The 12,494-nt window shown below is 35.6% G+C and overlaps 1 protein-coding gene across 1 annotated transcript in view; it reads left to right on the plus strand.

Annotated features, from left to right (window-relative positions):
- The first annotated feature begins 3,498 nt into the window (after positions 1–3,498).
- Positions 3,499–12,494, plus strand: part of LOC111020456 (calmodulin-interacting protein 111) — a 28,164-nt gene continuing 19,168 nt past the window's right edge. The window contains 4 exon segments of the mRNA XM_088121469.1: positions 3,499–3,681; positions 4,290–4,579; positions 4,723–4,881; positions 7,693–8,537. Of these exon segments, the coding sequence (XP_087977595.1) occupies positions 4,292–4,579; positions 4,723–4,881; positions 7,693–8,537 (1,292 nt within the window). The 5' untranslated portion in view covers positions 3,499–3,681; positions 4,290–4,291.

The raw sequence follows: 12,494 nt of genomic DNA on the forward strand, positions 1-12,494 counted from the left end.
GCAAAAAATAATAAATAAAAAATAATTTTAATTTTATGGAACATTAAGACTTGAACTTGCAATATGAGTGTTGATATTCAAACATCTCACCAATGTGCCACCACCTTAGGATATAAACTATATTCCTTTTTAAAATACAAATTTTGTATTTTGTAATTTTGTTTAAAATAATTATTTAGTAAAAAGATAAAATGAGGCATGCAAAGACTCGAACTTCGGTTATGTACATTAAAAAATATTATATGTCTTACCACTATTCCAACATCCTAAGATGTAAACATTGTGTTTTTTGACAAAAACAAAAGTTTTAATTTATTTTTTTAAACTAAAAAAAACCTACGAATTTTGTTAAATTAAAACAAAAAATAAATAATCTTTTTTTATTTCAAAATTAACAACGATTATCTAAAAGAAAAAAAAACTTTTATTTAAAATAAAAATAAAGTCAAATTTACTTTAACAAAACTTATTTGCATTTTTTGTTAACATTCCTTTCAAAACCATAACCACCAAACCATTAAAAAAATGAGATTTCATAGTAAACCTCGTTAAAAAAAATTCTTTTAAATAAAAACTATCTCTAAGAATCCAAAGTTTTTTTAAACAAGATTTATTTTATAAAACTCATATTTTTTCAATGTATTTTAACCAAAATTTAAAAGTAAAATCTTTTATTAAAATAAAATTAAGTTTAATATTTATTTCATTAAAAAAAATCTTTCTTTATTGGAAAAAGAAAAACCTTTTTATTTTAAAACAAATTTTAAAATATCAAAATCCTTATTTTATTTTCAAAAACTTATTTAAAATTAATTTAGAAGATTTTTTTTACCTTAAAAAATGGTTTCTTAATAAAAGCATTTTCTTTTAAAAAAGTAAAAAAAAAACTTTTTCTTAAAAAAACATTTTTTTCTAAAAAAAAAATCTTTTTATAATAATTTGAAACCAAATTAAAAGCATGATTTTCAAAACCAATTTTTCCTTATTAAAAAAAAAGGTTATTTCCAAGGTATTTTATACTTACTTAAAACGCACTACCGGGTGATCGTCGAAGTGCCTGCGGGCTTGGAAGGAGCTGTGAAGAAGGTTGTTGTTGCTGTGTCGTTCGTGGGATAAGAGGAGAGAAGAGATGAATTGGTGGTTATTGATAGGAAAAAGATAAGTTTTAGAGACGGAGACAATAAGATACAGTGATGAGTTTCTAACTCTCTGCCATGTTCTGTGTTCCTTCTATTGCCCCCTTAAATACCAGAAAAAAAAACGGTAATACTGTGAGTGAAAGTAAAACCAGAGAAAAAGAGGGAATGGGAAGCGTTCGTTTTGACGAAGAAAAACAGGAGGAGAATCTAAATTTTTTTTAATTAAAAAAGCATTTATTTAAAACAAAATTATTTAATTAAAATCAAATCTTTTTATTTCGTTTATTTAATATTAAATCAAATTCTTTAAAACAAAATCTAATTTAATTTAAACCTTAGCTTATAATCAATAATAAAGTAATCTTATAGTATTTTAAATCAAAATAAAACTTAATAAAATAAAAATTAAATAACTAAAATGAAGCCGGACCAAATACGGTGTCTACAGATTTTAAATCTATAAATTTGAAAATCTTACATTAACAAAAACTTTTTTTATAATTTTAAAATATATTTTCAGAATCTCTTTCCAATTTTGAGTTGTTTGAACAATTGTTTAATTAGATACAGTTGATTGATTCCTCCATATTTGTTCTATCAAATAAATCTCTAAAATTTAGCATATATACCTAATTTTTGTTACAGGGATATATTGGTCTAAAATACTAATTCAGGAATTAAAAAAAATGTGATTTAGTAATTTATATGAAATCTCGTATGTTTGACCATTTTAAAATATGTTATTTATTTTAGTCCTTCCTACAATTGTCTCTTTTTATTTTTTAAAAATTGGACCTAGGTGGACACGAAATGACAATTTTGTGGGTTTTCTAGTCCAAGTAAGAAGACCCAATACACATTAATAATTACAAAAAAAACAAATAAATGATAAAAAACTTAATACTCGCAAACGAAAACAAAACACAACACACACTCCACGAAGCCGACGCCGACGCCGCTGCACGCATTCTTTCCCGCTGACGCCCACGCCGCCACCGCCACTCGCCCTTGTTGCCGCCGCCGCCCGCCCTTGCTGCCGCTTGCCCTTGCTGCCGCCGCCGACACCGCCCCTGCCTCTATTTTTCTTTTTTCTTAGGTAAACACTTTTTTTTTTATAACCCTCTGTTTTTCTTTCATTTTCATATACAAAAAACAATTATCTATCTTTTAAGTCCCTTTTTTTCCGACCCCAATTGGAGTAAAATGATACTTTCTTGTTCGTGCGTTTTGTTTCTGTCCACTTAGTCTTTGTTTTTTTTTTTTCCTTGTTTTATAAATTTAATTATACACATTGAAATAGTATATATATCCTAAAAAAAACGTATATCCAACGTGTCCGTGTCCTAATTTTTTAAGAATTGAATTATGACCGTATCCTATTGTATCATGTCCGTGCTTCTTAGCCAAGGAATGTAACTCTAGAATAAATAATCTGTTATTTTTTTAAGTATAAAGTATCTACTTATATTCGAGTGACCCAACTGAACTTAGTAGCATTTTTAAAAACAATGTAGAACTCTCAATTTTAATTTTTAAATTCGTAAGAAGTATAAACGTTAAATTGCAAACTTACCTTAACTGGTTAAGACAGACATGGAATCCAACTCACAAATTTGTATATTAGAAAAATGAAAGTTTAAAGGGTGGTTTTTTAGGGGTGTTCATGGGTTGAGTATGTGTTGGGTTGAGGTACTTTTTAACCCAACCAAATTATTCGGGTTATAAATTTATCAACCCAAACAACCCAATCCAACCCAACCATAAAATATTTGGATTAGGTTGGTTGGAGTCATTTGAGTCAATCATTCAAAATATTGTATAAAATAAAAAGTAAATGTTAATATCTTAAACATTTATTTACATATTTTTTAACATTTAATCACAATCTGTGAGTCAACGTTTATTTATATGGTGAAAAATTACACCTTAAAAACTTAAATTTTTATTTTTAAAAGTGGTTGTAGAATAAATAATCCATAGAGAACTATTCAATGAAATTCAATTAAAATAAATATATCAAATGTAAATTTTTTTGGTAAGTAAAAGAAATGATTTTAAAATTAATAACAAGTTCGAGTTGGTTCAGTTCAACCCAAACTTATTTTAAATGAACCATTGTACCAACCCAACTCATAGAATTTTCATTTATTTAAACCCAACTCAATTCGATTATAAATATGTTTAGGTTGCCCATACGAGGTTTTCTGCTTTTGGTTTAATATATTCTTTTTCTTATCAAAAAAACCCAACCCAAACCGTATATATTGGGTTTGGTTGGGTTAAATCGGTTTTTGGTTTTTTGATCACTCCATCAATTGGTTCTTGATTTGTAAGTGTTAAAATTAATTGAATCTTAGGAGTCAGGAGTTTACCTTTCTCTTCCCCTTTTTTTTCAGCCGTAGCTGCCAGTCCACAGCCCACACCAGTTCCTTCTGCTGGCCGCCGCAGCCCGCCATAGTAGGTCCTTTCGCCGACAGCCGCCACCAGTCCATCCACGTTGCAGTTTCTCTCGTCTTCGTTGTGTCCAGCACAGCCACACGGGGTAGATCTTTCTCCATTCTCTAGCCACCTCACCTGAATGGTGACGTTCGTGTTTTAGATGTTACTGTCGCTGGGTTCATGTTGCATCCGTTGACTTGACGTTACTGTTGTTTGTGTTCAAGGTGCATTGTGATCTTCTAGTTTGATTGTAATTTGTTGCTGGTTTGATAATTGATTGTGATTTGTGAACTTGCTGGTTTCATTGTAAATTTTCAACCTGGTAACCCAACCCAACCCAAAAATATAAGTGTTGGGTTTGGTTTAGTCTCCCACTTGATTTTGGATTATTCATCCACATCAATATTCCACTTACTCGGCTGCTTCAAAGTGTGTTCGTGACTAAATGTTTGTTTTTTCGAATGATTTTGCTAAGTTACTATTTCTACGATGGAATGTTTTTGTTTTTATTTTGCTTAATCTCTCTCACAGCTCTAAAATGTTGTTTGAATGTTGTGTGCAGTTATCAAGTTACTAAATAAAAGCATATTATGAACTTTGCAATTCTTCACTATGTAGTTATTGGTTATATTTTGCTTCTGAGTTATGCTTTTGCAGCTTGCTCAAAGAAATTTCTCTAAAGGGTTCCTAAGAACGTTCATCCTCGCACAGATATGCCTTCAAAGGGAAAGAAGAACTCAAAGACGCTCTCTAGATTGTCTAACTCGAACAAATCTCAATCACCTCTGCCACGGTTGGCGATACCTCCTGCCTCTGAAGTTGGTGAAGATGATTTTGTTTCCTCCATTGAAGAAGCTTCAAGTAAATATCCTTCTTTGATCGGTAAATCTGCGTTCATTGGGAGAGTTACTAATGCTCCAATCCAATCTGGTGGTTGTAAAGTTTGGCTTTCTGAATCTTCTATGGTTGCTTCTAGCTTCACCCAAGGAGCTATCGTCTCGGTAAAATTCTTCCTCTTATTTTCTGTATAATGGAATTAAAATTTAAAACCATGACAAAAATTTTCTTAGGTTAATAATTAGTAGTACTAGCATAAACACTGGAAAAGCAATATTTTCTTATTATCATTTTTTTCCTTTGGTAGGTAGCACTTGCTTCTGTAGAAGGGAGCAATTTAGAAGGTTTTCCTCTTTCCTCATTTGCAGATGAATGTAGTAGACACTTTGGGATTGATTATGAAGATTCTTTAACCAATGAAGTGGGAAATTACTTTGCTCTTGCGAGAATTTTTTCTTCTAATAAGGTATGGAGGTAAAGTTTTTATTGCTTGAACTCTTGTATAAGCAACTAATAGCAAGTACTTCTTCATCCTTCAAGGAGGAAGATGAAAGACTCTACATTAGACCTTGTGTTTAGTGCACTTAATTAAGTGTTTTTGAGGCGCAAGGCCCATTGCAATGCGACAAACGCTTTGATCGCATTGAGGCGAGAGGCGATAAAAAGGCGATGCCAGATTGAAGCGAGGCGCACGTTAATAAATAAGTAAAAATTATATATATAGTGCATAAATTACCTTAAAAAAATCAATACCAAAATAGTAAATGTCAACAAGATGCATAAAACAACCAAATTCTATAAGTTTAGTTCCAAATAAAGACACGCAACATTAAGACATTCTAGAGTTTGGAATAGAACAAAAGTAAATATAAGTGATCAAAGATCATCATCCTCATCTAAATCTAAATTCTCTTCATCTTGATGGTGGTGAAGCCCGTTAAGGTGAATGTCAAGAGGGAGGGGAGGCAGAGATAGGGTTTGGTCGCTCAGGGGGAGGGTGTTTTAAAAAAGATACACATTAAAAACTAAAAAAAAAGAAAAGGCAGATCGCCCCCTTGAAGGAGGCGATCGCCTTGCCTCAGAAGACAGGCGCGCCAAGGCACCCAAAGGCCAGCGCCCGATTGAAGTCGCTCGGCTGGGCACCTTGCGAGGCGCACCTGGACGAAAACGCCTCGCCTCTCGCCTGAGACGAGCGCCCGGGTGCGCCTCGAGAACACTGTTAATTAAGCATGGGTGTACTTTTGGTTCTCATTGTCTTCTAGTTGGTAGTGAAGCTCCATAACTTGTCACAATTGCAATGCATGAAAAGCTAGTTGAACCCTGATCCCTTGTGGTAGTTCTATTTTATAATTAACTTGGCCTACCCTTTCCAAGTAGCAAAAATAATCATAAAATTGAGGAGCCAAGTTTTGTAACAATTTCTTTATGACAGGGGTTTATCTTTAAAGTTGCAGCTTGAGATAAACCAATTCTCTAGCTGAAATTGTTCATTTGTCTACCTATTGTTTTATCGAACATTCTGATTCATTACGTTGCTTTAGTGAATTTAGGCTCTACTGGTGTCGGCATGGAAATTGGATCAATTAAGTGCTTTATCATGGTATTGGATAATGGGCTGAGAATCCCGACTATAACACCTTGAAAGGGTATATTTCCTGTAGGGGACTATGAAAGGAAGTATTGTAGTTGTATTCTGCCCATACCAATCACTTAGTCCATTGCATAGGCTTTCAACATGCATAGCAATACAAGTAGTCTCTGATAGGCCCTCGATCATTAAGCAATATGTAAGGAGGAAGGGCAAGAAGGTAAAAGAATAGATTCTTGTGGGCCCGAGTTAGTTAGTTGGTAATTTGGTCACTTAAAGGAGTATAGGGTGGTTATATGAGCTGCTGTAATTTGGGGGGGGGGGGGTGAGGTATCTTTTTGCTGACTTGTTCCTTGTGAGGAATTGTCAGGCTAGGGAGTTCTCGAGTTCTCCCTCAGCCTGTAAATTCCCCTCTTATACATAAATAATAGGGTAGAACTCTATGAATCTCCGAGCATTGATTAACTGCTGTTTGCCTATGACTTTGGATTGGTAAGTTGTGCTTTTTTGCAACTAGTACCTTGCGACCGAACCATTTAGTCCAAAATAAGAAAGCGAAAATTTCGAAGGAAGTTAATCAAGTTATTACATTTGTTCAGTAATTCATAACCAGCAAAGTAGTGTATTATATCCCTCAGATTGTGGTAATCCTTGCCTTGGTACAATTCATCAAGATGTCATTCAAAACATTTTCACGGGGTCGCAAAAGCCGAACCGGTTTAATGATTGACTATTGACACGGATTGATATATTTATTTAGTTTAGAGGTATTCCCAAGAAAGATGATCTTCTTCTGGCCAATTTGAAAGGCCTGGAATCTCTTCTATCAACATTAACTTTCTTTGAAACAAAAAAAAAATCCTCATTACAAAATGATCTTTTACTTGTATAACTTGCCTAACTAGCCTACCTGTAACTAACGTCCCATAGCAATTGCTTGAATCAATGACTAAGTAAGAGTTATGTGGTTATCCTCCCTACCCGTTCTAACGTGTAATTTTTTAATTGGAGGTCTAACTTTACCCCTGTGCTCAAAAGACACTGAGGTAGAATTGCAGGGAATTGTTCTTGAACGGCTGGTAGTAGATGAGAGTTTGAGAGCTTCTCTTTTCTCCCAAAATACTTCTTAGATTTTTCCTATCATGTGCACATATTTTCCTCTGGCTACATACCTTCATCTTATACTGACTGACATGGGCATAGCCACTCTTTACATTCCTTCTAACTACTTTTCCGCCTAATTACTACCTTAATTTTCCTTACAGGCCCTCCTTTTAGTTCTTCTTGCATAAGTAAATCTAATAAGGGCCTATCACTCAGTCGATACAAAAACTAATAAATGAACAAGAGGAGCAAGAGGGGAATGGGGAAGAGGGCTTCACAAATTTGAGCTTTGTTATTATATAACCCTTGTTATATAGGGTATAGACATTGTAGAATATATTTTGTTCACATTTCTTATGTTTTTTTAGTACAACATGTGAGAGTGGGGGATTGAACTCACAACCTCATGGTTGAAGGTATATGCCAATTACCGCTGAGCTATGCTCTTATGTTGCAAACTTTTTAAAATCTTATGTCGAGTCTAGATCTTTGGTTGTTTCTTAAAAAAAATTCACTTTGGAAATATGAACATGTTAGAAACTTTAGCTTGAAATTTGTTCTTATGTTAATTTATTCTCTCTATAGGAGTTAAATGATGGAGTGCAATTATCAACAAATCTCTCATACACCTTGGGTTGTCCTAGATCAGGCCGTGTTGTGTTTATATTTCCGTTAAAAAACCACCAATGCAATGGTAAGTTAAATGAAAATGGGAAATTAAAGAGCACAGACGTTGAATCTCTGAGAATATATAATTGTAAGGAACTGTTCTTGGAGCTGGCTTCTTCATCCAATAAATCCACAAAAGACAACTTATTCTCTTCCTCCTCTATTTATTTAAGAAAGGTTCATGATCGTGGTGAAAATGGTAATTTATCATCACCAAGTACTGGGATGTCTGCATCTCCAAATTGTGATGACATGGTGTCAAATTTACCTGTGGAGAGTCCTTGCGATCACTCACTTATTAAGGAAGCCTTAGGAGATGATAATGTTAAAAAAACTCTGCAGACGATTGCTTCCAATGAGTTGTATAAACGTTGTTTGCTCCGTGGAAATCTTGTAACTATCCCAGTGCTTTCAGATCTTTGTACATTCCATGTGAGGGGTGGTAAAGGACCATCAGCATATGATGACTCTTATAATTCCGTGTGCAATGGAAGTAACAATCATTCTCAACCTTCTATGTCAAATGAATATGTGGATTATGCTTTCAAAATTGACCAGCTGACAAAAGTATTTATAAATGTTCAATCAACTACAGTCTCGGAGACAGTGCAAGATAGAGTTTTATCGAATGTGGAATCTCAAAATCTAAATATTACAGCTAAAGCAAAGCGTAAAGTTTCAAAATTGGGCGGTCTTTCTAAAGAATATTCAGTTTTAAAGGATATTATAATTGCCTCATCATTAAATGGCACTGTGTCAAGGTATGTGTATACAACTTGAATTTGTTATTTTGATTAACCTTGTTTCGTTTTGTTGGCATCCTATTCCTTTTATGATTGACTGTGCAACTGTTATAAATGTGTCAATAAATCATACCCTTGCTAATAGAAACTCCATATTTGATGTGCTGTTAGCTATCTATCCACTGTAATTGAATCTAGAATTCTATGTCTGTATTCTTTGATAAAAAATCTAGGATATCTTGTAGCATTTGCTAACTTAACTGTCTCAAAATTCTTGTCTAATAAGATGTTAGTTTGGAGTAGAATGGTGTGGCTTTGTCATTTAAAAGATCTGGTCATATTAAGATGATATAATATATAATATTTTCCTTTAAAACTTTGGCTTATGATAAATTATTTTTTTCCTTTAATGTTCCACTCCTCATGTTTCATATGCTTTGATTGCCTAGTTAATTTTGAGAATGAACTATCTCCATATGCAACTTCTTGTCTGTTTATTATTAGTCTCCTTGCATGGTGTATGTGTCTTGTATTTTTGAAGACATTTTCATCTTTGCATTTTGGATGTCTTGTCATGAGTTGTAATTGTGATTGCTCTGTAGTTATTAGAAAAGGAAAATGCTCTATATCTGGCTTTGTTTTTATTTTTTAATTTAAAATTTATCAATGTTTCTTTATATTACTATTTTCATGGTTAATGTCAATTGTATATAATGTAGTACTTTAAGAGGATGTCGGTTTTTAGGTTTTCAAGATTGGAGTTAGCACTGATTAACTAGGATGTGTTAGTTTGACTGTTTCCAAAGTATTCTTGTATGTATTAGGTTATCTATTAGTTACCAACTGCTAGTTAATTGTCACTTAATCGTTGGATCACTTAAAGTAAATAGGCTCTTTGATCCAGATTGAATGATTTTTTTTTTGGAAAAGAGACGATTTTATTAATGTAATGAAATGAAAGATGTACAAAAGGGGATGAGAATCCCAAACCATTGGAGCTACAATAAGGCTTTCCAATTGGTTAATAGAGAGACAAAACTATAGTGTTGAAAGATAGGAGAACATTTGCACCAAGATACAACCAAAGACACTATAGAATATAAAATGTTGCTATTGGATCGTTCTTTGCCTTGAAAGAGCCTATGATTTTTTTCCAACCATATCGACCAAAGCATAGCATCCAAAGGATTTTTGCCTTCTTTCCAAAAGGGTGACCTGTTAGTGTAGATGATTATAGGATGTGTAAATCTGATGGTAAGGCTATTGGCCAACCAAAAGATGATAAGAGGGTGTCCCATAGTGAGGATGCGAATCTGCAAGTAACAAATACGTGCCCCTGTGTTTCACCATGTTGACGGTCGAGAACACACCAATGTGGAGAAAGGCAAGTCGATGGCTGCCTTTGGTGCTTTTCATGGGTGTTTAAGGCAGACGAACTGGCCTCCCAGAGAAAGAATTTGATCTTCTTTGGGTAGTGTTCTTTCCAGATCGATTTGTAGAGGAAAGCTTCATTGGGTGAGGTAGTGTGGTTGGGCTAATCATGGATGAGAGATCTGGTAGTGAATGATTTCGACGGTTCCAGCCTCCAAAAGATTCTGTCACTATCTTGGTTTGGGTGAGAGGAAGAAAGACTATGAAGGAGCGATGCTAATTAAGTAATTTCTGCGTCCTTAAGATTCCGCTTGAAACTGAGGCCCAATTGCTTGTTGTTGATGACCACATATCCCTTTCAAAAGCATATTTTTTGGTGTGTAAGGCAAAGAGAAGCGGGTAAGCGATAAACAGAGGCACGTTCTCCAGCCAAATGTCTTTCCAAATGTAAGTTTTAGTGCCATCACCTATTTTGAAGATGCTCTTGTCCATGATAAGCGATTGGTGTCTGAGGGTACACTTCCAAGGGGCAGGGACCGTGACAAGGGAATGGTGAAGGGTGTTTTGGTGATGGTTGATGGGCCCATATTTTGCAACAATGACTCTCCTCCAAAGGGCGGATTCTTCCACATGGTACTTCCATAACCACTTAGCAAGGAGGGCTCTGTTTTTGCCTTTAATGTTACTGATTCCTAGCCCTCCATCTTTTGTGGGATGGATGATCTTTTCCTGTCTCACAAGGTTCTGTCCCCTTTTTGTGTTGGTGCCACTCCAAAGAAAATGCCCCATGAGTTTCTCCAATTCTTTGGCCACCATGGAGAAGATGGATAGGTAATAAATAGGAAGATTGGTTAGAGTAGTTTGGAGGAGGGTGAGCCACCCCCTTTTGAAATGGGATAATTTGCCCAAGAGCTCAACTTTTTCCTCAACTTTTCCATGATGGGATCCCAAAAGGAGACCGATTGAGGTTTACCATTCAGAGGGAGGCCGAGGTAAGAATTAGGCCAAGATCCCCTTTTGCAAAAAAACCGCTCGGGCTAGGAGGTCTAAATCAGAACCCATCATGTTGACACCCAATAATTCAGTGTTTTGGAGGTTGGAGTTTAGCCGGATGCTTACTCAAAGATCCGAATCGTGTTGAAAAGATCTGTAAGATGAAAATCATCCAAGGAGAAAAAAGAGGATGGTGTCATCTGGAAATTGGAGGCGGTGAATCTCCAATTGGTTCTGACCCACCGTAAAGCCCTTTATCAGCTTTGATGTTGCTACATGTGAGAGTAGACGGCTAAACAGTCCAGAACAAGGATAAAGAGGAAAGGGGGTTCACCTTGTCGAAGGCCTTTAGTGGCCTTGAGTTTTTCTCTAGGCTTGCCATTAATGATGATAGAGAAGTTCGTGGAAGAGATGCAACCTCTAATCCATGACCTCCTACAGTGTCCAAAACCTTTGGCTTCTAAGATACCGTCCAAGAAATCCCAATCAACCTTGTCAAAGGCCTTTTCAATGTCTAATTTTATCACCACCCCTTTCTCCTTTTTCCGCCTACATTCATCAATGAGCTCATTGGCAATTAAAGAAGCATCTAGGATTTGTCGATCAACCACGAAAGCGAATTGTTGGGGAGTGATAGAGGATGGAAGGACCCTCTTTAAACTCTCAACTAGGACTCGAGCAATGATCTTGTACATAGATGAAATAAATCTAATGGGCTGGAAGTCACTGACTGTTTGAGCATCGACTTTTTTGGGGATTAGGCAGATATATGTTTCATTGAGGCTGACATTTATGATCCCTTTCTGAAAAAAATCTTGGAACACCATAAGGATGTCTTCTTTAAGAATGTTCCAGTATTTTTTATAGAATTCACAATCGGGGCCAGGAGTTTTGTTGTGTCACAAATCCTTCACGGCCTGCCAAATTTCTGTTTCTGTAAAGGGACTCTCAAGAAGGGTTCTCTGGTGAGAGGAGATGGGATCTCATTGAAGAGGATAGTGAATAAATCTAGTACCTTCCTTCTTTGTGTAGAGGCTTTCATAAAAGGAGAGGGACTCATGCTCTATGTCCCCGTCTTCTGTCAAGCTTCTGCCATCTCGGGAAAACACTTCCTAAATGGTGCTTCTTCTATGTCTAGCAGCCACCAGTCGATGGAAGAAGCTCGTATTCTCATCTCTTTCATCGAGCCATTTCACCTTGCATCTTTGACGCCAATGTGTTTCCTCTTTGACAGCTAATGAAAGGAGTTGTGCTTTCAGAGCTATTCGCCGGGGGATTTCCTCAGGTTGAAAAGACCCCGTTTCTTCATCTGTGTCTAGCGCAGCTAATTCCATAAGAAGTTGATCCCTTTGCCTGTGGATGCATCTGAAAGTATCTTTTTTCCATGATCTGACAACTGCTTTTAGGCCTTTTAATTTTAGGATAAACCATCGCCCGACCAACCCTGCAAAGGGTTTGATTTCCACCACTATTCCACCATAGGAACAATAGGAGAGAATGATGGGTGCTGCATCCACATGTTTTCGAAATGGAAGGGAGAAGGACCCATTGATTAATTCCCAAAGTGAGCTGGATTGGGTTTCATTGGTGAGGGGGAGATCACTGAGATTG

Source organism: Momordica charantia, assembly GCF_013281855.1.
Source record: "Momordica charantia cultivar OHB3-1 chromosome 3 unlocalized genomic scaffold, Mcharantia_2.0 BLBB01000003.1, whole genome shotgun sequence".
NCBI classification, from domain to species: domain Eukaryota; kingdom Viridiplantae; phylum Streptophyta; class Magnoliopsida; order Cucurbitales; family Cucurbitaceae; genus Momordica; species Momordica charantia.